The sequence below is a fragment of the Coloeus monedula genome (genome assembly GCF_965178545.1).
Source record: "Coloeus monedula genome assembly, chromosome: 14".
Classification (NCBI taxonomy): Eukaryota; Metazoa; Chordata; class Aves; order Passeriformes; family Corvidae; genus Coloeus; species Coloeus monedula.
The window spans coordinates 13814898-13842847 of NC_138794.1; the positions used below are offsets into that span (position 1 = coordinate 13814898).

Sequence of the window (27950 nt, forward strand, 5' to 3'; positions counted from 1 at the left end):
CCTTCCCAGCTGATATGTCTGCACATTTCCTTACATCCATGTCTACACAAACCTGTGCAAATGAAAGTGTTCGATGAGGATTTTGTAATTTAGTGTTTTTTGCAGACTCCTCTCCTTCTAATTAATGTCGGGTGCCATAGTGAATTTCCTTATGTCCCCAAAATGCCGAGCATTAGTGTTTCTGAATTTCCAGCTGTAATGCAAAAGAGACTACTGCTATCTGTGTAGTGAGCACTGACTGAGACAAGACCTGAGAGGGGGTGAAAAAGACCCAACTGCAAGTCTTCTGGGGTAAACCTGCAAGTCATTTCAGGGTCTGCTTTGGCTCTCAGTCTCACTGTATTTTTAAAGTTTGCATTCTCATAAGCGCTGGCACTCCAGTAGGTTTGGGTTTTATTGTAACCTCTACATTTTTATGCTCTTCTGTCAATCTGTAGAGAGTATGAGTAAATAAGAAAGGTATTTCATAAGCTAAAAACCAACAAAGGGACTCTCCTTTGATATATTTGGCCATGTGTATGAACTTTACTGGATGCTAGAGGCTGCCCATGCATTGATCAGAGAGTGTGTATGGGACCTACCTTCTTGTAAACCAACAAGAATGTTACCCACCTTTCAAGTACTTGTGAAGTATTGCTAAGTATTTTCTCTTTCTATTGAGAAATAAACATTACCTGTGACATTAGCTTACAAAGGTTTGAATAGTGAGATTAGCATTTTGCCTAGACTGGAGCAGCTGAAGTGTGTTGAAATGACAACAGGCAATTTGAAATCTGTACTGTCACCTTTTCCATTGTGTTGGTAGTGAAGTGCTATGGCCAGACAGCATGATGCTGGGCAACCTTGATCTTTTCTCACTGAAGCTTCAGGGGCTTCAGTGAACTCCTGTAATGTGCTCTAATGGTGCCCAGGATTGCTCACCTCTGTCCCATCCTTGTGCTGTGCTAACCTGACGATGAAGTTGCTGACATTGTTCCAGTCCCACATGAGGGACCACAGGGTGCAGTTCCATAGTTTGAGAGACAGCCAGGAGCAGGGCTTGAGTGTGGGCTCGATGTGTGTTGCTGTAGTGTGTGCCTGTTAATTTTTGGTGTTTAAAAAATGTGTACCTTTAACATTGTGGCACTACTGCAAGTTTGAGAGTCCTGTCTAAGTGCTTGCACTGGGAATGTGTTTAGGACACTATCTGTGAAAGGCATCCTCTCATAGTTGATCCTAGGTTGTTTTCCAAACCCTTCATTGAAAAGCTGAGGCATTTGAACACAGGTTAAATGTTAATTTGCTCCAACTAATTTTTGATAAATATTTAGGCACTACAGCATCAGAAAGCCTTGACTTTTCCTGGTCACTTCTCAGAACCAAATTTACCATGGATTGGGCTGTTCTAGTAAGCTTTTCTCCTTTAATATGAATCTGCCATACTTTAAAAAAATATAACATTTAAATAACTTTATTTTATGCATTCTTATCTAACAATTTCTTGCTTGCTACACAAACCATAATTTACATCATAATTTTTCGAGCCTGTGTAATTGACTCTTGTACAAATATTTGTTTTAAAGCCTGCCTGGAATACTGCATACTTCAGTCAAAGTTGTTTATCATGTGATATGAGATTCTCATTTTCTGGAAAGAAAATGCTGAGTCTGGTTTAATATGAACAGCATGATTCATCCTACTACTTATAATTTTGCATGCTAGGTATTTTATTTGCTTGGTGCTTGATAGTTGTTAGAGGCAAATTGCTTCGGCAGAAAAATGTAAAATTTTTCCTCCCTTTGTTACAGCAGAGCTGCCATTTTTCAAGCAAACTATTGTTGACCATACCAGTGCTAGTTATCAAGATTATAATCTTGCAGAGATGTGGTTCCAAGAGATTCAGACTTGTTTTTCCTCCCTGCTTACACAAGATGCACTTTTAAAATGACCAAAAAGCATACTTTATATTCTCCTCTTATGAAATTATATTTAGGGATTTTTGGTACTAAGAGAGAAAAATCAGAAAAAGCAAAGGAAGTCCTATTCTTGAAGTGCAATTGCAATATCATGTAGCTATTTATCCCTGAAATGGGAATGTGGAAGAAAGGCTACTTTTTCTTCTTATTAGGACAGGAGAACACACACATTGTTTGCAAAGGGAATGCCTAGTTGGGTGAGATAGCATTCATTTTCAAATGGGTAGATCTGGTTAATTAATGCTTGCTTTTGGATAAGACTCTGAGTAGTGGTACAGGGTTTTACTGAGTCCTAACTGTGTCATAATTAGGGCAGGCACATGCACGGTGTTTTCTGTTATACACATACTTGATGAGTGTCTGATGCTTGGCATTGTTCAGCGGGCTTCTATTCAAGATTTTTTTCAAGGTGTTGATCCTGAGCTCTACTGGAGAACTTGCACACTGAGTTTTAATATACAAATATGCCATTTTGGTGGCATACCTAACAAATACAGCAGTAAGTAGTTTTCCTGGAACTGGCAAACCCATTGCTAATGTCTTGTGACCTCAGACAGCAACATCAGAAGGCAGCCACTCTGCATGAGGCACAGTGTTCTGTATGTGCTACCTACAGGCAAAGATTGCATATTTGGCAAAAATAATATATGTTTTGCTGTCTTGCCCAGTTGTCTTGCTTGAGTTTTATACCTGCTTATCATTAAACATTAACACTAACATGTACATTAAACAAAAAGATTTTTAAGGATGTAGGGGTGAGTGTTGAGCTGAATGAATCAGCCGTGGTTTAAGGTTGGCGTGAGTTTTACTGTTCTGAATGAAGTTTTTGTTTGCTTTTCATGTGGTTTTATTTTATTGCTCAGTATATTCATTGTCTAAGATGGATACCAGCTAAGTGTTAGTTTCATGCAGGAAGGAGAAATGTCTCAGTGTCTCTACCTTTGCTTGTTGATAATGGAAATGAAAATGGACCTTTGCCTTTTGTATTTAAACATACTGAATAGGAATATTTTATAGTAACTGACTGGTTACAAAAGGAATTTTATTAGGTAAATATGTAATCTATTATTGTAGTGTTGTTTGAGTGTGTGAAACACAGATGTATAAAAACCTGATTTTTTTCATTCAACTTGATGTTTGTAAATTTACTATGATGTGAATAGATTTTCTGAATTGCATATATACGGACAATTGATGTGGATGTCTAGGGGAGTTTAAAAATAACCACATTTTAAATTTCTTTCTTTTGTAGGAAAAACCTCAGACAGAGGTCCATTTCCACTGTATGGTAGAGACACGGGCTTACCAGGCTGTCAAGTAAGTAGAGTCTCTTCATTTTAGAGTGATGATTTCCTTCATGTGATTTCTAATGAGCCAGACTAAGCATACTTTGATCATTGTTTAAAAGTCTGTTTCGAATGTACAGGAAATTTGACTGTTAGAAAAGTATAATTACCATGTGATTACATTCAGTGTCTGTTGATAAAGATTTAAATAACTAATATGTTTATAATTCTAAGATCCTGCTTTATGTTTATTTTCTCAAAGAGGAATCTTTTTTTAATTTTACTGTAGGTTGACTATTTCCTTTGAACTGATATTTTCAGGGGTGTCTTTCTTCTGGAGGATAAAATTTAGCATATGAGTTTGACATCTTGGTTTTTAACTAGTAGCTTGGGAAGTGTGAATGGGCAGCACCATGTGGCAATGCTTCCCCTATTAAGAAAGGATCATTCTCATAGCCTTTACTACTTCTCTGCAACGCAGATGTGGCAAACAAAGACCCATTTGTAGCTGTATGGGTGAGCTTTCAGTAACATTCTCCCAAAAAGCAGTATAGCTCTTTACCTTAAAGTTATGGGCGTCACATTATTGCCAGTCTAGACAGTAAAACATTGTATTAGTGTTGTTACTATTGTTGAAATAACTCTGTATGTACTGTATTTAAATATAATAACTTAAACTTGACATTAGTTTGGAAGCAAATTAATTTCCACAGTACTCTTTCATTAAGTTAATGTTTTGTATTGGAAAATGGTTTTATATGAACTTTGCATAAAATCCTATTCTGCTTTGCAGGAACGAGTGTAGTTTCTGTTGTTTGGTTTCTCAGTGAGGAAAATCCTTTTATAACTCTATATATTTAGGATTGTTTCTACCTAGTACCATTTAATATTAATTTTTTACATATAGCTATTTTAAACCTAGAATCTTACACATATTTGTTTCTATTAACATCTCTTTTAGTTCTGTTTATCACTTTGATAAGCTTTCTACTATTTAATCTCCCTCAGTTTCTTTTTCTTTAAAATGTTTAGTATGTGGGGAGAATGTTACTGTAGGTAAATCTGTATTGGTTTTATATTCAGGATAATAAAAAGTGAACATAGAGTTAACCTTGAATTAAATTTTAATTCCATTAGATTAATGTGATAAATTACAGTTTGTATTTTATTTTGGTCTTTGTCAGGTAAATCTGACAGTGTTTGAATTCATTTAACTTGGAATGTGGTGGGATTTCTGAATCTTTAGAGGTTTTTTTTGGTTTTGTAAATGGCATGGTAGCGCTTGAAATACAGCTCTCATTGCAGCTCCTGTGTTTGAAATCTGTCATAGAGAAGGTCTAAAGTGATCATGAGAGGTCATTACAATCCAAATGAAGAATTGGCTGCATTGTCCCTTACAGAGGCTTCATGTTCTCAGTTCTCAAAAAAGTCTAGAGATGGAAGAGACTGCATGACCACTCTGGGTCTTGTTTTCCACTACTTGAGTGTAGTTACTCTCAAAAAGTTTCCCTGGTGCCTTATCTAAACATCACTGTAATTAAAGTAGCTAGCTCTTGTCTTACAGACAGTGGACATGGAGAAGAATCTATTCTCTTTTAAGCCTGTAGAGGCTGGAAAAACCATTAGATGATTAAGATGATAAGGAGTCCTTAGAAAAGATAGACATAACTGCAGTTAATTTTTACATGGGTGTGTATAGTGCAGGTATATTTTAGCAGTGGATATGTAACAGGTTCTGTCTCAGACTGAAATATTAGTAGAAAAGCTTATGCTTTGCTCTGAATGTTCTCCAGTAGGTTCACAACCCTAGGGAATTCCAGTGTTTTAAGTGAGGTCAAGGAGCTCACCTTTAACACTATGGCAAAAAGAAATTTCCTGGATCTTTCAGACAATACTGAACTTTTTCCTGTGTGGTATTTGCCTATTTTGCTAACAAATCTCCAGTCTCAGCTACATATTTCAATCGCAGTGATCTAAAATTTTCCAATACCTTTTTATGGTAATGCTGGCTAGCTTGTTATTCCTCACCCTGTGTTTTTCAGTTTACAGGTTCCATGTACAAAAATCTATTTACTTTTTTAACACGTTCCTTCTACAGTCTCTAAATTTGTTAGTGCAATTTTGAATTCCAGGCTTGCACTGCATTTGTAGATCCTTATGGGTTATTTGCTTTGTGAATTTAGTAAATGTAGTCTTCATTTTTCATCCAAGTCACTAATTAAGAGGTGGAATGATGCCCAAAACAGATGCCTGCAAAGTCTCAGTTAATACATTCACCCACTGTTGATCATAAACTCTTGACTGTTTTTTAATCAGCTTCGCTCTGTATTCAGCATTAGTTTTAGTTGTCCTCAGTTCCTCTGTTCACCTGTGAAATGTGGAATTGGTAAAAGCCTTATTAAAACACCTCTTATGCAATCTGAGAAGGAAATTAATTTTACATACTGTATTCCAGCTGAATCACTATCAATTCTTCATTATCTTCTGAAATTTGTAGTCTATTTCTTCCAATATTCTTCAAAAAAAAAAAGGAAATTTAGGTTGTTGAGGAATTACAAGCCACTACTTTTCTTCCTCTTGGAAACCAACCAACGCCATTCTTTCCTAGTCTCTGCTCTGAACCAGGAGTTCAAGGACAGTGACTAAGGTTTCTGAAATGGTAAAATGGCAAGAGCCAGTCAGTCTCCTGAGTGTGTTATTAGGTACAGGTGAATTGAAAATACCTAACTTCCCCAAATACTCTTGAATCCGTCCTTCTTCTACCTCCTTTCCTTATGTTACTTGTGTAAAGGGTATTAATAACCTGGTACAGAAGTGGGAGGAGTTTTAAGTTTTACTTTCTGAACTTACAGAAGGCTGCAATGAAAATTTTCAAAACCACTGTAAACTGCGATGTTTCAGACTCATTCTCACCTTTTACTGAAAATAATCTAAGCAGTGATTTGTAGGGACTGTTCGCTACCTACAGGCTTTATATTTAGGCTGTAGGAGTTGAAGTGTGATTGATTTTCAGTGTAGCTTAAGAACCTGAGCAATTTAGGTAATGGAATCTGATTCAGCTGTAACATTTAGTCACAAGAATGTAAATATGGCTAATTTGCCAATATTTTATTAGCAGGAAGTGCTTGTTTTCAGGTTTTTGTTCCATCAGGTGTTTTAAGCAAGCCAAAAAGGAGAATCCAAAAGTATATAGACTCTAAGTGGATAGGTAAGATGACAAATTGAGGCTTATGCAGAGCTGATTTAGATGAACATAAAAAATCTTTACCTGGAGAAAAAATTGACAGCTTTTAGAAGAAATATTAAAAACTCTATTTTCCTGTCAGAATGAAATGTGATGCTACATGACTTGACACAAAGTCTCTTTTTTGTGTCTTTGAATTGGAGGGAGGGTGGTGGTTTGTGATTTTTGAGGGGACACCACTATTCCTTTTGGCCATGTAATTGCAGTTTTGGGAAGGGCTTCTTTTCACAAATTATAAATCAGGTAAAGGTTAAATTTTAAGAAAGCTTCTTGTAATAAAAAAGATTTTAATCACATTTGTGTGATTTAGTACTGAAAACAGTAGCTTATGTAAAAGAAAGATTAGACTTCAGATATTGAATTCATGACTCCTATTTCCAGTATCATCAAAAAGGTCCCCAGCTGTCACTGCACATTGGTTTGACAGGTCTGAGCTCAAAAAAAGCCAGGGGTCTGCACTATTTTTAAAGTGAAATTGAGATAAATGTGCAGTACATGTGTAGCTGTTAGACTAATTCTTCTAATTGTTTGTGTGGGTCTTCACAGAAGGTAACTTCATCCCCAGGAGCCCATGAGTGCCCTGGATAATTGGCAGGGGGGGTGCTCCTTTGGCCTCACAGTGTCTGTTCTCATGTGCCTGGCACATTCTCTCCCCACTGGCCTCACTAGGCTCAAGATAGTAAATTGTTGGTGACTATTCCCTTAATGTTCTATTTTCATTCTAAACAATCATGCATGAAAAATAGACATGATGGATTTTTTGATGTGTGGTGATAACACATTTATCCTCCCTTCATAATAATTTGAAGGCTACACACTGTCCTGTGTTTGGGAAGGGAGGTAGAATCAAGTGCTGAATGTAATGGATGCTAGGCAGGAATAAAGAGGCATTCACTACTTGTGGTTTAAAGCGTGGCCTTCCTGTAAAGAGTCGTATCTTAATTTACTCCATTTTTCTTACTCATTAATCTCGATGGTCTACATGATGATGGGACACTTCAGAAGTTGTAAAACTGTTAGAAAAAACTGCTGCTGATAAAACTGTAGAATACACAAATGCTGGAAGGAGCTACGGATTGAATTTACTAAATACATTTCACTTAGACTATATACAATCCTATATATATAAAATAATGTATAAAATATACACTACTCTATAGTACCTGATATTTATACATACTGCATGAAATATATAGCACTACACTGAGAACATGTGGACAATCTATATGATACTGTGTATGCTACCTATGTTTTATTTAGTGGCTGATGGATTTTTAACTCATTTCTGCTGCTCTTACTGTATAAGTTTTGCGTGTGTTGGTAATAAATAAGGCAGCTTTTTCTTGGATGAAAAAAATTCAATAGAAAGCTGGTCCATCAATATTTCCAGTAATATTGCTACCCCATTTTCCCTTCAATAGCCATCAACTCTGCTGTTGCCATGAAGCTAATGTGAGGTGACTCATTTAGCAGCATATTATTGCATCATTGCAACATGATGTAAGGCACATCAGGCTTTATTAAATTAGCCTGAATTTTGCAGTATGACAGTAGCATTTTATGCACATTAACACCATACTTAGTGCTCCTTATGGGAATATACTTCAAGTAAACATATTAAGACATGATTTCAGACAACTTTTCAAAATTTACCAATTTCTCCTTTCTTCACCATTTAACATGGAACTTTAAAGGTTTACATCTTGTTGTCTGCAAATTTAGCTATTTATTAAAGAATAAAATGGTGGCATGTTAAGACTGTATCTGTTAGCTGTAACATCCTTAATGGGCTCAAAAGTTTGTTTTATTTTTGTGCAAAAAAATTTGTTTCTTAGCAAACACTACAAGAACTTTTGAAATAAACTCGAAAAATGCCTTTAGCACCAATTTCTTGGGCAATTTAACAGATGATCACTTCAGCAAAAGAAATGTCTGCAAGTGTGTGTTACTTTGTCTTTGCATAGTCAGTAATTTGCCTCTTAAAAATTTAAAGAGACTTTAAAGCAGCTTGAGCAGAATTCAAACCTAAAGAACAATTCTGCAATGTCGGGGCAAGTACTATCTCAGAGCTCACTCTCTAACAGCTATGGAAGTATAAGGGTACAACTCCAGAAATTTGAGCTGTCTAGGGAGAACATAAAAGCCCGTTCATATTGTGCATAGGCAAAAATGGCAACTTTTTTGTATTACTGTCAGGGTGGTGAGGATTAAGCAAGCAAAAGTTAAAACAAAGACATAGATGCCAGTTTAATGCATAGAGAAAAATTAATAGAAGAAAATAGCACCAACTTAAACGTAGTTTTAATATGTTCCTAAACTATGTAATTGTAAGATGTGTATTTGGTGTAATGGAGAAGAGTAACTGATTTTAATGTTTTTAGTAAAGCATCAGGTAACATTAAACAGCTGTAAGAATAAGCATACAGACAAAAATGTGAATGGTAGGAGATAAGAATGTGTAAAATGTATGTGGGAAGCAAAAATGAGATTTACTGACAAAAATGGAAAAGTAGTGAAGAATATGAAAAATGTAATTGGAAATACAAGTTTCGTGAGAACAAAAAATTCAGAAGTGACAACAGTGAAAGAAATGAGTGATTATGAATAGTGGGGTAGAGTAGGGTTTTAGTGGCTTCTGACAGCTGAGGGGTTACTTAAAATGCAAGAGTTAGACTAGAAAAATATATTTGTAGCACATTGAATTTTCCAAGGTGGTTGTTCTTCAGATGGGTATGGAGGCACCCAGATAAATCATCCTCAGGCTGCAGGTGTAGCCCCGAGGATCAGTGTGGCAGCCTGACACTGCAGTTGCTCCTAGGATGCTTTGCCAGGGTTTCTGCTAACCAGTGTCTATTAAACAAGAAAGCTCTTCTTCCTCACTCCTAGTGTATGTTTGAGGATGCTTTAGATGGATCTTTCCAATGAGGCAGAAGATTACATCATTTTCTGGACCTTTCTGATGAGTGAGACCTTAGAAAGACTACAAGCGGTGGCACCAGTTGCTTTTCTTCCTTCCTCACAGTTTTAGAAACAGTATAGAGAACATGATGTCTCCTTAAATCCAAGTAATACTGAGTTATAAGTATAAAAAATATTAAGGCTTGTACATGTGTGGATTTTTAATACCAATATAACTTTAAAGCTGAAAAACTGATTTTATTTTGTAAATTTTCTCTTTTTAATCTCTTCTTCTCTGACACTTTTGATATCAGGTGTCTCCCTGAAGCAGATTTTTACAGCTGAGCTATCAATCTCTAAGAAATGCAGCTGCTGAAGGAAAGGCTGACACAATGTTAACTGAAGCAGTGACTCTGGATGCTGCCAGCTGATACCATCTTAAAAGATTGGGACTGGGGAGAGGGATATATAGTTTTAGGGCAGATGGAATGCCTGAACTTTAGTTTATTTTGCTTCATTTTACTTCTCGAATAGAATCAAGCAATATTAACTTTCTGTTCACCATGATTTATTAGAAGTGAATTACTTATTGTGCTATTGGGAAAATATCTCCTGTCACTCAGCAGATAAGGAGTCTGCAGAACCTTTTTAGAAAGTAAAAATGTATGGGGCACAGGCTAGATTTCTTTTTCCAGTGCTGGAGGTGACCACCTGAAGTTAATCAGGGAAGACATTCCCCCTGGAATGAAGTGGGTAGCAGGTGTTAGGAATTTGTTGTAGTTGGAGGAGGGATGCTATTTTTAAAGGGTGAGCAGTTCCGTAAGGAATAATTTTCAATGCCTTACCAGGCAAACAGTTTCTTGTCTTTGCCCTTCTCTTTCTCACACTATTTAGGGTTGTCAAATTTTCTTGCCACCTTTATTTTTTGCTTGTGTTTGATTGTATTTAAGGTTATGAATATTCTGTAAATTAATATATATACACACTATCTTGCATGTTGCTACATAAGGAAGTAAAAATAATGTTATAGCACAGAGTGCAGATAAAACTTCTTTGGTGAATTACTATTTGCATCCAGCTAAACTGACTGCCTCAGAGCTGGGTGCTTCTCAGTTACAAATTTATGGTATTAGTGGAGGATGGGGAAAATATTAGCTCAGCTCTGTACTCCTAGTCATGCCTGTTTATCTGAATGAGCTGGATTGCCCTTTGGATTTTCTTGAAGTATGTATTCCTTTTGTCTGTAATTGCTCTAGTATGTTAAGCCCCCATTTACTTTCCTTTTTTAATTAATAGGTAGGTAGAGTCCCTTCCCAAACTTCACATCTGCACAAATAACTGGTGTCAAGAGTAGAGGCCCTGAGTAGGATTGGGATGGGGGAGTTGAGTGATGTAGGCAACCTCTTACTGAGCAGTGCTTCCTGGGATGGGTGGGAGAGACTAGAGCTTGGGCAGTCACTCAGTGGTGGAAGGAAGCACAGGATTTCTCATTTACCTTCCTCCTTCATGGAACTAAACCATCCAGCTTGTATTAGTTTCAGCTGTGTTGTGGAGTGCTTTTCGAGCCACTGGTGCTCCTGATGGTACAGGTTTCTAAAAAAGCAGGAAGAGAAGTATAATGTTTATTCAGGAGAGAGGACTGTAGCCTAAGATATTTCCTGGCCATTTCCTAGCACCCTAGTATTGAACTGAGCTCTCCCTTGATCACATGTGAAAACATATGACTTCTCCATGTTAAGTCCTAACAACTAACTGGTTGCTTTATTAATGTACCCTCATCATGTTAATAATTTTCTGACTTGGTGCTTAGAGCAAGAGAGATTTTTTTTCTCTTAGTTGTGTGGGAGAGGAGATGTACAGCTTCCATACTGTATGCATGAGATGATCTACTAATGTTCTGAAATATTTTTAAATAATTTTGCTGAAGATGCAGAGGGATGAACAGATGCATAGTTTGAGCTTTATACTATCCTTTATAGTCTGGCTTCTGTAAATAAGACTCAGCATAAGATCTTTTATTTAAATATTGACTCCTCATGCTAATATCTTATAATCATAAAGGAAAGCAAGGAGGCTGGTACCATAAAAATTAAAAAAATAAATGAATAACCACTCAGCAGCTTCTCTTGTAGAATTTTGGAGTTCTCCAGAAAGTAGCTTTTGTATAATCATAGTAAGGAAGCTGTTCAAATTACTGTTTTCATAATGTAGTGAAAAGATTCAAAGGCAAAGGGAGGGGTGCCTGACCTGTAATCACAATGCTTAGTAATGCCTTCCTAGAATTCAGTCAGCAACGCAAAAATACCTTGCCGGGGGGGATGAATGAAGACAAGCTGAGCCAGCATAACCTCCGGGATTGGACACCAACATCAGCAGGGTGCTGCTTTAGAAGCGTAAAACTGAATTTGTAGTCTTGCCAATATGCAGCATCAGTGCAAGAAAGCCAATATTGCAAAGGAGAAGGAAGGGACCCTTCAAAATATTTGTATTAATCAGGGGCTTTAAAGACATTTAGATGCAAAAAGAATACAAAATGATTCCTTCCCTTTGCATTTAATCTTTGCTTTCCTCACTGCTAAACCCCCCCCCCCCCCCCCCATATATGTAATTCTGAATAAACTCCTTTCTTCTCTCTCTTCTGTCTCTGTGCTCAGTCCCAGTATATTTACACATGAACAGAATTTGCCATGGTAGCAGCCTCTGCTTAGGTACACACATGAATAAGCAGCTCATGGTGATCTGGAAAAGCATTGGCATAAAAAGAGAATATATTGATAACTTGATCTTCATTGGTGTAAACATTAATTGGAAAGACAGTAAGGCTAAATGTTATTTTGTTTACGATGTTGCATCGCTTTGGTATTTAGTACCCTAGGTAGCTGGTTTTTAATCCAGTGAGCTAGATTAGCCTGATTACACTGGCAGGATGCAGTTGATGGATGACTGTCATTATCTTCTCAAACCTGCATGATACTTTAGGTATAGGAGATGATAATTAAATTTTCAAGAGACTACATTGAGATTATAAGACCTAAGTATTTTTTAAAAATGAGGGATATGTTTGCAATTATCAACATGTTGTTAGAGGATCCTCTCCTGAGATGTTTTATTAGCAACCCCTGATTTCCTTTAAATTGATCAAGAAAAAAAAGCTCAAGTTATCATATAACACTTTAGATGTTGTTTTGGTTTTCTAATTCTGATATTTTCCTCCACCTGAAACAGACCAAAAATGTATCTGATCAAATCTATTGGTAATGGCTTGAAGATGTACAGGTTACCACAATATATTTAATGAAACCTTGTTTGAGACAAAACACTAGAGAGGATCATAATTAATGCCTCATTTTCTGCCAGTTGCTATTGATTACTCATTCAGAGTCCCTTTGTTCTCAAAATGGTAACACTGTATTTCACATTACTATTTGATGATATTCTCAGGATGAGATTCTTTAACAACATGCTGATAATTGCAAACATATCTCTAAAATTTAAATTTAAAATGAATTTACATCATATGTCAGTGTTTTTCCCAAATTCAGCTCCTATTTTGGAGTGCATATTCATTACAGTTTCCAAAGACTGGAGACTTGAGTAAAGTGAAATTCAACACTTTATATCTTAGTTATATTTTTGTCTTAAACTGCGTGATGTGGAACTTGAGTGAATGGTCTTTTTACAGCTCTAACCTCTCTACCATACTAGGATTTCAGAGCAATTATTTGTTAATGTTTTAGTGTTGTGCTGGGTGTTCCTTTGGAAACACCATAACAAAATATACAACTTTGCTGAGGGATTTTGCAAGTTTACTAGAGTTTGGCTTTTCTTTTTTGTTATGTTCTTTTAACCCAGCTTATGCAAATTTTTCATGTTTATCTATAAGGCAAGACATGCAATACTGAGACACATTATATCCATGCTCTAAGTCAACCAAAGAGCTCATTGAGTAAAAACGACATGCACATGAAACTTGTGCTCTACCCAGGACAACATTTCGAGTTTACAGTAAGGCATGGAATGCACTTGCCATCTGCTCTGTGTAATTCTGAGAAATAGAGAGATGCCAAGTGAGTTTGTCAGCGACTGTGGCGGGATAATGGAGGGATTTGGTTGAGATGAGTGGTGTTGCATTACATTATTTTGTAAAAGTAAAAACGTATCCAAGCTCCCAATTTTTAACTAAACACTCAAGTACTTATTTTTACCTCTAGACAGTTTTCCTGCTTTAAGTAGGTACAGCCTGACTACTAGGACTGAAAGCATAAACTTTATGAAAAGGAAGCTAATGCAAAAAAATAGAAAAAATAAAATCTAGTTGAATCTAGTTGACTGTTGGGGAGGTTTTCAAGATCTAAGTTTGCGGTTGGTGAGTTGCAGCTCTCATTTCACTGCCAAAGCAGCCTGCCTTATTATGCCAGCATAATGGGCCTGTCATAATCAGTTGCATATAATGGGCTAATGCTTTTATTCTCAACCATATTATTCTTTTGATAGAAAATAATGAATAATGTAAAGGCACACAGTTGTATTTGGATGAAACTATTGCACAGTTTGGCTATGGTTACACTGGGAAAATTTGAGTTCTTAAAAGTGTTTGCCAATGTTTGTGTTTAAGAAAAGAATGTGAACAAGATTTCGACCAAGAAGCACAAGGCTACCTGCCTATAACAAATGCATTTTTGAATAGGTAAAACTTTATATAGGCAATGTATAGAGTCTATTTGTTAAAACTGCTTGTGTACTTTTCAGGACAGCTTGGCTTTCCTGTCTGCATAGAGCCTAAATTCTAGAGAGCTGCAAGGAATATTACATAAGGACATCTGTAGGCCTTTACTTGTCCACTTTCTTTTTTATATCAAAGTAAAATCAAAGAATTATTTACCAACATGTTAGAATTCTGCTGGCTGGTGTCCTAGAAGTTCACTGAAGGCAGAGCAGTGTTTTGGCATCAAATCAAATCTAAAGAGTCACAGAGTTGGGCTGGGGAGAAGAAAACTTTGGAATTAGTCAAATTACTTTTTACTTTCACGCTTAAATTCTTTGAAAGAATCAATTTAAGAACCATTTAAAAATAAGTTGACTAAGGAGCTTTTTTTAAAATCTCAGGTATATCATTTTGATATAAGCATATGGTTGATTGGCTTGTTAATTTGAATGGAAGTTACCTTTGCAGCTGCACTTTCGTGCAAGCAATGCAAAGTTACTTGTTTTCTGTGACAAAAGTGCATAAATCCACCCCCTATATGTAGATATGATTCTTTTTCCCTCACCCTTGCAATTCTTGAATAGATGACTCCCCTGCATTTCATTTTTATGAGAATACTCTTTAGGATAGTGACCCCTTTAAAGCATTTGTCGATATAGTGGCCCTTGTGAAGGACTTTGCTATTTGGGTCAGGCCATTTCCCCTGAGGCTGTCAAAACTGTTTCTTGGTTTCTCTGAAAGGGATAAATCAGAAAAGTAAAGCAGGCATGTTTACATCTTTTTCTCTTTTCTCTTTGGAATCAGGCTTGCCGTGCTCTTAGCTGATTGTAATAAAAGCCTTTTTTTCCTTTTTTTTTTTTTTCCCAGTTGGTTATTGAACACTCATTCCTTAGGGAAAACATTTCTTTAAATAACTTTTTGTGTATCTTGAGACTGGCTATATGCATTATAAAATCCAAACAGTTAAATTTTTAGGGGTGATGCCTGTTTATTGACAATGGTAATACAGACAAGGACTCGGACAAGCATTCAGGAGAATAACCAGTCATTGATTATTCTTTAGTAATTGGATGTGTGCTTGGCAGATGAGGTTCAGAGTGAGCATGCAGGTTCTCTGTGGAGAATGCCCCTAACTACATGTGTAAGTGATCTGCCTCTGCGCAGGGACCTCGGGCACTTAGTTAGGAGAAGCTTGATGCTGATAATACAAAGCTTTTTTGCTATCCTCAGTGGTATTTTTGTATTCCTTTCTTTATCAGATGCCCTTAGGAAAGGATCAGTCCTAATCAATATTTTTTCTCAATTGGTTCAAACAGGCAGAAAAATCAATGAGCTGAACTAATGACATCTATTTTTATTTTCTTTTGGAAGATTGAGGAACAATTACAAAATTCTAAACAGATGTTTCATTTGATTGGACCAATGGTAGAAGAGGGTTGTGGTTTTGTGTTGTTTTGGTTTTTTAATCCTTTTTTATAAATAAAAAAATTCTTACCCCAAAACAGTATAGATCAGAAAACTTCTTCAGAGTGTGTTGCACAGCTTGAGATTTACTGTGTATTTACTATAGTGATTATATGCTAACTTAATGTTATTGAAACCAGGCTGCTTTGAAATTCAGGGTCCGGTGAAAATGTCAAGAACTGGAACACTTAGGACAAGAGCAAGAGTGGCAAATGCCATGAAATAAAGGTTGGAGGTTAAGTCTGGAAAAGTTACAGACTCATGCCTTTTAGAATGACTTTGTAGAAATGTATTCAAGAGTTTTTACTTGTTGGTTTTTTGGTTTTTTTTTTTTTTTTTTTAAATCTTTCCCCATCTCCTAATGAGTAGGGGAACAGAGGGACTAGGAGCCTTCCCACCCCCTTTTTTTGGAAGCATCTGTATGGATCCCATTGCATTTCCAAAATCCCTCCAGTGATCAGGAGGGAGGGTTGTCTTTAATGTGAATGGGCCGTAGCTCCTAATTGTTTTTGGCAGCTGCTCTGAGCAAGCAGGGCTGCAGTAGCTGACCTCCAGAGGTCCCTACCAGCTTCAGTGGTGATTCTGGGAGGGGGACCTTGCCTCAGCTACTTGAAATGACAACTATCGTAATACTTCCTCCCTTCCCCACAGGCTATGTAAAGAAATTTTCCTTCAGTCCTGGGTATTCTTGGTCAAGAAGGTCAAGTGTTGGGCTAAGTGAGAACTGGTTTCATATCTTCTTCTGGCCAGTGTTGGTTTGGAGGAGCTGCTTTTCACAAAACATTGGCCATGTTTCCCACACAGTGTTCACCTCTAAAACTGTAGTAAATGTTTAGAATAGTATCTTTGCTAAATTCAGATTTATACTGAGTAAGCCAGATATTCTGCTGTTCATAATATTTTCTGCAAAACAATAAACTCTTAACTATATGACCAAAACAAAAATTAGAAGACCTTGGAACAGCCCACCAGCAGATTTCCCCATGTGTGTATTTGCTGTGTACTTTTGTCTCCCCTATCAGAGTATCTCATTTTAATATGAGTTTCAGATTAAGAATTCTGATTCAAAGACTTTTGTAAGAATAACAATGAAGAAGTTGAACTGAGGGGAAGCTATTTCTATGCACTAACATTTTTAATAAATTTTGATCTTCTCACTTTCGTATAAAATAGTGAACAATCTTGGGCCCTCCTTTAGTTTGTGACGGGGTGATTCTTTCACATCCCACTCCATTCAATTAAAATATAAGATTTTCATGCTCAAATTAGTCATCAAACAAGTAAGAGAGAGAAATTTCAAAGGTGATACAATGCAGAGAAAAAGCTTATTTTGTAAATATTCTGTAATTCTATATGAAGTCTGCATTTTCTGCTAATCCCAGTGCATGGCACGGTAGAAGGCATTTAGTGTACCTTACTGTAAGATGTGAGAGTGAAGCTTGCCTTTCACAACTCATCATGCCAGAAGAATCACCTTCGATGATCTAGTATAATCCAAAAAATACATTTATTTATAAATGAGGTATTTGGGCCTCAGAAGGGAAGGTGAGGAGAGGCAGGAGCAATGAATGGCCTCTGCTGCTATCCCAGTGGGCTGCTGTATCCCAAGCAGGCAGCAGCACTGGAGTGGTTCCTGTCATAATCCAGCCCACAAGCAGGTTTTGTGAAACCTCTGGAACCTTCAGGGGCATGAGGGCTCCTTGTGGAGAGCAGTTTGAGGGGATGAGAAATGTTGGCTTGAGAACAGTGAGGCTGAAGGAGAAATTTGGTGGGGTTTTGGTATAAAAGTTACTCCAGTCAGCAGTTTCTGTCTTAGCATCACCTGACAATGATGAGTCTAAGCAAAACAGCTGACAGCTATGCTTTGCCCCCTTATACTGGGAAGGCTGCACCATGTACTGACCATGGCTGAAGAAATCAAATTGCTTCTGAGGCTCCTTTCTGAGGAAAGCTGTATGCAACAGCCAGGAGTGAAACACAGTGAATTTTTACCACCTGGTACATTTTCTGTACAGTTCCATGGGTTTCACTCCAAGTCAGAATTTTTCAGACTAAAACAAGGCTAAGTGTAGCACCACCTGTGGAAAAACTTCATTCTTCTAAATCACCAACATTCATTTCAGTTTTACAGAGGAAATCCAAATGATGTGAGGTCAAATAACATATAATGCACTTGTTAATTGTTTAGAATGTTTTCATTTTTACTGCATGAAAAGGGAACAAAAAGAGTAGGGTTCAACTACATTGTAAGTTTGAAGTTTTTAAAGTGTCAATTTATCATGTTCTGTTCATTAATTTACTCTGTTATCTCTTGTCTGCATTTGGTTTTTTTTTGGACAATTTTATTCCATGTTTTTATGAACATAATCTAAGTCTTGATTTCTACGTATGTGCTAAAACTTAATGTCACACTATAAACTCTTTGCAGTTTTTATCAATTATGTTTATATTGTGTAACAGAAGAGGTGTTATATTGCAAAATAAACAAAGCATTATGATTTTTGTTTAAAATTTAAATATTAATTGATTCTTTCAGATGTTTTCAATTGAAAATGGTTATGGCTTTTTTGGAGGCTGACAGCCGAACTTGATCTGCCTTTCTGAATTATGCTGTGGTACATACTCTGAACATTGATTTTTAAAAGGTCTACATTTTTTAAAACTCTAGAACCTTCACTAAATCCCAGTAAATTCCTATAAATGCCAAGAGCAGTATGTGTGGTTAATAGTTTGTTAGCCTGGCATATTAACAGCTGCATTGTTATAGAGCTTACTTTGACTTTTCCCTGTGCGTTTTTGTAGTCTAGTCTGCTTCGGTCTGATATGGGGCTTGGAAGTCCAGGTCAGCTGTCATCCTCTGCAAAACCTGGAACACCCTACTACCCATTTTCTGGCACGAATCAGCGCCGAAGACCACTTCATGACTCATCAGCTCTCGGTAAGTAATACAGACAGTTTTTAAACTTTTGTTCATGATGCTTTTCTGCAGACTTTATTGTTTTCTATGACAGTTCATTTAATATACTGGAGATTGCTCTGTATTGAACAATTGAAATTACACCAAACTGCTATATAAGAGAAAAACTGGAATTATTAATGTTTTCTTTGAGACACTAGCTTGGATTCCACACTGGTCAGTATGGCTTACAAAACAAACAAGAAACTCTAATAAAACCCTTAATTGTGAAAGCAATAATGACAGATGGATAGGAGCTGATGACCAGCTGAGTGCCCTTAACCCGTGCCATCATTAACTCCTGGAAATGCCTGACCTTGAGGTCATTACCATTATTTAGTAGGGAAAGGACACAAAGGGGAAACAATTATCCTTTTATATGCTAAAAGTAACTTTATTCAGGGCAATATATAGTTCATTGTAATTGGTTCAACATGCCTTTAAAGATCTTAGCAATTGAAGGCTAGTAGTTTATCCTAAAATCAAACTACCTTGCAAAACATGCAGGCAAGAACTTGCTTAAAAATTGCTATAATCCTGTGACAGTATTCATATTTTATTCTGGGGATAGTTGGAGGTGAATGGAATTTTTGTACTTGGTCATAGACAGTGGTAATATTTTATAGCTCTCTAATGCTGTTGAATCAGAGAATCAAGAATGACCCAACTGTTCTATACTATCTTCTATAAGACTTTTTTGAATAATTGGGTGTGCAAACTAAAATAAAAATCTTTTTTGGTATAAAAAGAGAGACCGTAGCCTTATATTCTAGTTTGCCATATATTCTAGTTATATAATCTTATATTGTAGTTACCATATATTTCACTGTTAGTATGATAGGTCATTAGAATTTCTCTAGTTATATGGTTGAATCTTTAATGACCCTCATTCTGTACAGCACTTCTATTCCATAGTAAAACTCTTGTTTGTTGGAACCATGTAACTCCAACCATAGCTTACCCAAAATAAAATTTTCAAATGCAAATTGCTTTATGAAGTAACTTCATAATAATATTAACTATAACTGCAAACTTCTTGAGCACTAAAATAGTCCTGAACATGCTTGAAATTGTTTTTCAAATCTTTGTTTATAAAAATATTACTTTGGAACTTAATCCTATATATCATGGGATCATTTCATTTGAAAAAGCCCTCTAAGACTACTGAGTCCAGGCTTTAACGCAGCACTGCCCAGTCCACCACTAACCCATGTCCCCAGGTGCCACATCTACACATCTTTTAAATCCTTTCAGGGATGGTGTCCACCACCTCCTGGGCAGCCTGTCCCAGTGCCTGACAGCCCTTTCAGTGAAGAAATTTTTCCTAACATCGAACCTAAATCTCCCTTGGTGCAGTTTAAGGCCATTTCCTCTTCTAATATATGCGTGTATATATGTGTTTTAAAATACCATATTTGTATGACTTTTTACCTTGTTGTTGAGCCAACTGCTGTTTAACTTGGGGTTGGCTGTCTTTATGAAGATTGTTGTAAGTATTCCTGTTGCTCAGAATATCAGAACAAACACAGCAGTTCCTCACACCTGTTTCAGAAAAGGAACAGTCTTAGAAAAGTTCATTAAAATTGTTTACACTTGAAAGGGTGGCTGAACTTCAAAAGAAAAGAATTGGGTTTTAAGATGATGATGGTGTGTTAGTTCACATTGAATCAGTTTTAGGGAGAAGCTAGTTACAGTAGTAGCCTGCCCTGGGTTTGAGTAGCAGGGGGCTGTTAGAGCTTGGCTTTGGGTGCTGGGCACAGGGTGCTCGAGACCTGCAGGAAGGTCACTGTGTGCAGCAGTCATTGAGATGGTCCTGAATGAGATTCTTGTTTCCTATGCAAATTGTATAGAGTTTGGGAAGTTCTCAATGTTATTAAATTAAACAAATGGAAGTGAAGTGTGGTGTTTTCAGAGTGTATTTAGCCTTTTCTTTGGAAGAGAAGCTCAGGATAGATAACGTGTTCAAACTGGTAATATTCCTCTTTCTGTCGTAGTTGAGTCTGGGGATTGTAACCTGGGATATGGTGGGTGGTGGTTACAAATTTATGGAAATGTTTTTCCAGGAAAGTCGGGAGGATGAAGAAGTACACTTTTATCTCAAGTATTTTCCAATGGCTTGAGAGAGTATGCCTGAATTTTAATTTTTTTTTTTTTTTAATGGACTTCTTAAGTGCTACAAACCTGCTGCCTGAGAATTTCTAACAAAGTCAAATTATGGCCATTTTATCCCTGAGAAGGAGTTGTCTGACCAGGATTATAACAAGCTCTTGTTAAATTTCATATTAAATTTCACTGAAATCAACCAGTGTTCTCTTCCAGGTGACACTCAAAATCCAATGTAAATATCTCTTCCAAAAGTCCTTTCCTTTTCTTTGTGACCATGCCCGATGGGGAATGATGAGAGTAAAGATATCCAGCAGATATTTCACCTTATCTCACCTTTATTTTGTCATATCATCATCAGTGTTCTAAATGAAAACAGAAAAATAGGAATTTTGTGTTTTAATTAAAGACTCAATTGGTTAACTGTAGAGCTGGTAATCTCACCAGATACTCATCTTCAAAACATCAGTTAACTTGTAATTTCCATGCAGTTTTCAGATTAATTGTATTAGCATCTGATTAAACTGGCTCAGATTCTTGGTTTAGGTAGTGAAATTGCTGGGTACTTCTGTTATATTACAGTAACTATTGGAAGGAAGAAGCAGGTATCATACATCCAACTTTACTATTACATGCAAATTTGAGATGTATTGACTTTATTACTCAAGGAAAGTAATTAGGTCATTAAATTTGCTGTTTATTTACAACCTTGGTAGTGTCTAAAACCTATAAAATTTACATCATGTTAGTATTCTTAGAGTATAAATCATATTTTAACATGTCAAATTCCTTTTTGATAGTTCTGTCTTTACTCTGATGTGGAGAAAAAGCATTTCTCTTGCTAATAAGTCCCATTTTCCTCCTTGTATGTCTCAAAACCTTACTTTGTTTCTTAGGAAGTGTATAAGGTCATAAGTGTACCCTTCAGAGTAACTGTTCTTAGGAATAACTGTTTTCCTTAGGGAAACAATTGAAAGTAACTATTCAGCAAAGCTTTATTTTAGAGAACATCGGTATGTTACATTTTTATATTGATGTGAAAGACAAGTCTCATTGCCAGAGAATAAAAAATACATGAAACTGGAAAATAAGAAATTCATCATGGAAAGAAAAAACTGAACAGTGTAGCTATTTATTCTTTTTCACCTGTAACGTAGATACTTGATGAAATGCTATTTTTCTGTGTACAGATCCTCTACAGACAAAGAAAGTAAGAAAGGTGCCCCCTGGTTTGCCTTCTTCTGTAAGTACTACATTTTTTACTTATAGTGATAAAAATTAGGCTTAAATTGCATTCTCTTTACCTGCCATACATACAAATTACTTAACTTTAGCACTAGGAGGGCTATCTGCTGGACATGAGCAGCTAGGCTAGGTAATTGGGAGTGGTTCTGCAGGACTAAATGCACATTTGATGTGGAATTTTTAGATTTCATAGCAGTGATTTGTAGCTCGCTCATATGCTCCTACCCACTTGTCCCTGTCATTTGAATTCCTCTCTTGGGAAGAGAGCTGGGCCAGGAGCTGTCAAAGAAGATCTCCTGTACAGGTCTTTTGATGTTTAATTAGTCATTATGTTGCTGAACAGGAGGACAGACAGAGATTAATAGCTGAGAATCTTAGAAATTTACATTTGTAATAATCCCAGTGGAGCTGAAGACATTAAGATTCGGAGGACATGTACAGCTCAGCTTGCCTCAGTAGGACTGAGGTTATTAATATGCATAAATCACCGAGTCAGATGTTCATTGTGAAGCCCTGGTGGATTTTAAAGCCTTCATTAAGCCTTTCCTAACTTCAGCCTAGCATCAGGAAAGCTTTCAAGCAACTAGTTTGTTGATCCCTCTTTGCTTGAAAATTTATCCTTCGAGAATAAAGGGCTTTGATAAAAAAGGTTGGAAGGGTTTTGGTGGAAAAATCATTAATGGCTGTGATAATCTAATGCTATAGGGGTGTTTTGTGGTATTAAATATGCTTTATTCTTAAAAGGAAGAAAATTGTTTATAAATGAATCTGCATTTAAAAATCCACGTGAAGTGAAAAATCCCCAGTGAAGTGAAGGACAGAATTATTTTTTCCCCTGCTCAGAACAAACAGGAGGGGAGGGGGAAGCTCCGCTGCCTTGCGGGATACGTCTCTTTGTTGTGTAAATGGATGTTGGGCTTTTATTTGGCAGTACTTAACACATGGGCGCAGGTGCACTTGGATGAGTCATAACTCAAAGCCGGATAGGCTGAATAGAACATACTGCACAGGCAACAGTAATATAGTGGGAGCAAAATGGGGCTGAGCTTTTTATTTTGTACTGAAGCTGAAGTACGGATGGTGTCTTCTAGTCCTTGCATCTCCCCTGTTCTCTCCTCCCTCTCTTTCCCTTCTCCCTCCCCCTGCTCACGATGATACAGACAGAAACCGGGATCTGAAATCCTATTTTAACAGTACTTCCAGATGGAGCCGAGATAGTGTGGATAGCCTGGGGCAGCTGTGCTCTGAACCTGCAGCCTACCTGGAAGCCAGGATTGCAGCTGCAGGCACTCTTAAAAGCTTTTGCTTGCATAAGCACTTGGGCCCCACTAGAGGCTGAATAGCTGCTTGATAAACAAAATGAACACAATGCCTCAAATCATTATTCCCGAGGCCAGGAATATTCTTCTTTCCCCCCCTCCCTTTTTTTTTTTCCCTTCAGCAGCAGCTAAAAATAGTTTGGCAATTTACATTTTAACAGTTGCGTGTTATGTAGGGTGGCTTTACAGTCTAGCAGATGACTTCTGCTAGATTAACAAAAATATATTTAAAATGTCAGAGAAGCTAAAACACATAGCAGTGCAATTTTCATGTAATTTATTACTGTAATTCTAGGCAGTAATAAAGCTTACGCTACATGTTTAATATTTAGTAGCATCCGCCAGGTAAAGAGATCATTTTGGAGAATGAAAGACTTCTCTCATTTCTCTTACCAGGATTTAATTTTAACAAGCAATATTTTTCAAATGGTTTTCATTTAATTCTTCTTCTGTAAGAGTGGAGACAATAAAATGCTGATAGATTTTTATTTGTATTAACATTGTACCAATCTGTGCAATTAAGTGCAGTTACTGTGAATAATCAATGATTGCAATGCTGCAGGTTTTAAGCACTGTTTCTCTGTCTTTCAATGCTTTCACCGCTGAACAGAGCCTTGAAGTGACACATTACCAAAAAATCCAAAAAATTATACGAGATACTGTAATTGTGGAAGATGAGACAAAACTAAATTTCACTGAGCATCATAAGAAATTTAAATTGAGTAGATCATTATGTAAGTGTAGTCTTTATTTTAAATATACCTCCATAGGAAGTGCGAATGTGTTGTGGGAAAGATAAAAGTTGCTGTAGCTAGTAGATAGTGCAGAAAAGTTTAATTATAATATGAAAAGTCAGAGGAAAGATGATACAGATTTGTGTAACAAAATTAAGTATTTTTTAGTTTTTCAGCGTCTGAAATACTGGTTTCTGCAATGTTTTTGTTAGCATACGGCTGCCATGTCAACGGATACTCAGCAGTAATTTAATTTCCTAGATAACTGTAATTTAATAACAGTCTTTTAAGTAATAATGATTCAAAAAACCCCAAACAACCCTTCCTCTAGTTTGTTTCCTTTTCTCTTGGTTTTGTATGGTACTTTCTGAAATTACTTGTTTCGAAGTTTATCTTTTTTAACGTGTTCTTATCAGGGCCTAAAATAAAAACAGTTACAGATAAAAGTACTGGTGAATTGTTTGGCTTCTTTCTGGAATGCATCTCAATCTGAATATGTCCTCTTACTGTAAAAATTAAATGTTCCAGGCAAATGCATTTTTAAGTTTTTGTGTTGTAACTTGTTAAGTGGTGACTCACTGCTCAAAACATTTTGAATGTTGACATGTAAGCATTTATGTTAAACTACAATGACTAAATTTAAAGCACTCCGAGGAGGACAGAAGTTTTGAAAATCTGGTTTTTTTCAATCCAGGTTTGAGGGAACAGCAAGATTATGATATGCTGTTTATATTATAGGGAGGGGGAATACTGTTCAATGAGTTACATTATCTTCAGAGATTGAACACTTGTATTTCTGAGAATTTTTCTGATTGTAGGAATTACCTTAACTAAGCCAGACACTAATAATATCATGTATCTTGAAACCAGTGTAACTCCTTGGCCCAGAAGAGCAGAGTGCCAGGGTTTCTGGAGAGCTGCTCAGGCTGCAGAGGGAGAAGACAGACAAGTGAGGCTCACTCAGAAATGCCCAGGGAGATTGTCATCCAAAAATGGATGGGCTGTGAGAAGAAATGCACTATTTACATGTGGAGTCAGGAAATATTTCAAAATAACATTTGTTACTAGTACCATAATCAGTGGCTATCATGAGGTCATAATTCTAAGAAAAATAGTGTGAATATCTATCATCATTCTTGTGCTATTTAATTAGTGTCATATCAGAGAAATAACTGGAATACATTGTATCTGTTGATTTTTGTTACAGAAAATGAGCTGTGACATATAGACACAAATGTCTGTTTGTTTTCTGTGTCGTTTCTAAAAAGTTTTTTGAGCATTTTAGGCTTTCCATAGTACCTGAGATGATCAGCTAATATTAAACATTAGATTACACTTATTTAATAAGAGATTGTCAAATTAATATTTTCTGGTAGCAGGGATTTCTTTCTAAATTCAAACTTCTATTTTTCAATACATATAAGACAATTTGTAGTTTCATTATAAAGGGGTTCCTCATATATCACCCTCTATAGTATGTGTATAGTCCATGGGTGCTAATTTCTTGCAAGAATTATTTATGATACAAAAATACAGCAAACTTGGTTTGCATGCATAGAACTACCACCCATTTAAGGTGCTTTTCTTTCTGTTTTCCTTTTAAGACCAAGCTTCTAGAGATGTTTCAAAACATGTAACATAAAGATACTAATGGTACAAGAAGAAAAATAATAGGTGTTACTCCCTTCTATGCTCTCTCCTTCCTCCACCCCTCCTAAAGGATAAAAGGAGATTTTTTGAAACGGTAGAATGGGAAGTATCTTTTGAAAGATTATCTAAAACCCAGTTTTTGAGAGGTTAATGTTTAGACTGTATTAGATATAACATTCACCACACTGAGTGGACTCTCTCAATATTAGCAATTTCCATGTGTATTGAAGTAGCCTCGTGTAAAGCAACACCATTGGAATACTTTTATGAAGTCTATGGATCTGAATCAAAACTTTGGAGCATGCTGGGTGGATATTTGGTGTGATGTTGAACTGACTGTGATGCTGTGTTTAACTGACTTTCTAGGGAGACTTTTTTTGTGGTAAGATTTTTTTTTTCCCCATTGTCCACAAATGGTGCCCAAATGTAAAAAGCAGGATTTAGTTAGTTCAGATCTGTTCTGAATCGCCCTGCACAGTCAAGTCATACATTCAACTGTCACTTGTCTTTAATAGCTAGAGCTCTCAAAGACAGCAGTAGCTCTCCTGACCCCTCTCCTCTGCTCTGTGCTGTGTTTTAGAAAGCAATTTTAAATAACAAAACTGAGTAAATAAATTCTTATGGATAATGCAACACAGAACTTGCGATTTCTTCCTCATGACACAGTCTTCCATCTTCTTCTGCTTTATGCTCATTCTTTGCTCACTTGATTTATGGGATGAAGATTTTAGGGACTTGCTAAATACTGCTTTTTAAGCACTGTGTTCATCTATGAACTTGAACAAAATGCAAATGTATAAAACATCCAACTCCTAAATTATGTTACAAACCAAGTAAAAATGTTTGAGATTTCATGTGTAATAAGAAAAAGGTCTGGTTTTTTGGTTAGATTATTGTAGGGTTTTTTTTCAACATGGCCTTTATTTGAAATCTGTCTGAAAACCACAGTAACCTCAGATTATAGCATCCCACCTGCTCTTTGTTACATGAGAACATTTAGCTGTCATTAAACAACCAGGCAGCCCATTGCACAGTCCTGCTGTGAGAGTTCAGCTCGAGTTCTCACTGAATTAGGGTGAAGATACTTAAGCAACCCTCTCTTAAAAGCTTTTTTAAAAAATTGCAATCAGATCATTTTTCCTAACTAACTGTCCTGTTGTCTGACTGTGGTGAACTAATGTGAGGTTGCTTAATTGAGAGATCTTCTCTGAAAATCCTGTGTATACGTGCATCCATGATGGATATATAATGATGTCAAATAATTTCTCTGTGTTTGGATTTACTGGAGATACTTTATTTTTGAAGTTTTCACAACATATCAAAATGAGTGTATTAGATGCTCTTAAATTAGAGTGTAGATTTGCATAAAATAACCTTAAATTTTGTGCATAGTTAGAAAAACTGTTACTAAAAAAATACTGAATTGCAGTTCATGTTATTTAGGGAGAAGTTACATGGAATTTCTGCAACCTCTGCTTTACCTCAAAGATGAATGTGTCCATTACCACAAATTGGTGTGGTGTTTTATAACAATAGATAAGGATACAAGCTTTTCTGAAGACTATTTCTTATTATCTTTTTCTTGATAATACTTGTGGCTTTGGTGGGAAGATTTTTATAATGCTTGAAGTCAGCTAGGAAAGTAGTGAGGAATGTTGTGTTGCTGAACTTTCATGGGCTGTTGAAGTGAGTGGTTTCCCTTTGCTTGCTTGCTCGGCCCAAATGTGGGGCAGGTTGCTTTGCCTGTGACCTGGCCATTTGGCAGAAATGGGCAATACAAAAACAAATGCAAAAACAAAACAAATGCTTTTTTGAAAGAATGGTACTGCAATTAAAGCACTGCATAATCTTGAAGTAAAATTTCAGATGTAGATGTGTCTTTACACAATGAAGCAAAGAAATTGAATTAAATTACCTCCTAGTTTAGTGCCACAGTTTCTTGTGGCATCAGGTTTTATAAAGCAAGCAAGTTGTTCAGTCTTGGAGATGTAGTTGTGGGATTTCGTTCCATTTACACTGGTAGCGAGGATTAGTTGTTAGTGTTCTTTCCTTCTGTGAGGTACAGGTGGATTCCTGACTGTGGATGACAGTAGGATTGCCCGTTTGGCTTTTGATAGCTCTCGGCTTGACTTGCAGAGCACTTTTGCCAAGCAGCGAGTTGCAGTACAGAAGAAGGCGAGGGACGCAAGATCTATGCCGAGGCACAGTTAGCTCTCTGCGTTTTGACTCGCCATGTTCCAAAGCTTCCCTGACAGCGAATTATTTACCCAATCTTGGCAGCGTGTGCGAGCGCCGGCGCGGGCCGGGCGCAGGTCGTGCCTCTGGAGCCCCCTGCAGGCCGACGGCACCAGCGCAGGGCCCGGCTGGGAGGGGAGATCCGCGCTGCGGGCC

At 36.7% G+C, this 27950-nt stretch overlaps 1 protein-coding gene across 6 annotated transcripts in view; it reads left to right on the forward strand.

The window, feature by feature from the left end:
• The window catches only part of TCF12 (transcription factor 12), a 160771-nt gene that overhangs the window by 87610 nt on the left and 45211 nt on the right, over nucleotides 1-27950 (forward strand). For all 6 annotated transcript variants that reach the window (XM_082290808.1, XM_082290811.1, XM_082290810.1 and 3 more), the window contains exons 7-9: nucleotides 3208-3272; nucleotides 18355-18490; nucleotides 21802-21854. In XM_082290808.1, coding sequence (XP_082146934.1) covers nucleotides 3208-3272; nucleotides 18355-18490; nucleotides 21802-21854 — 254 coding nt within the window. The remainder of the gene's footprint in view (nucleotides 1-3207; nucleotides 3273-18354; nucleotides 18491-21801; nucleotides 21855-27950) is intronic.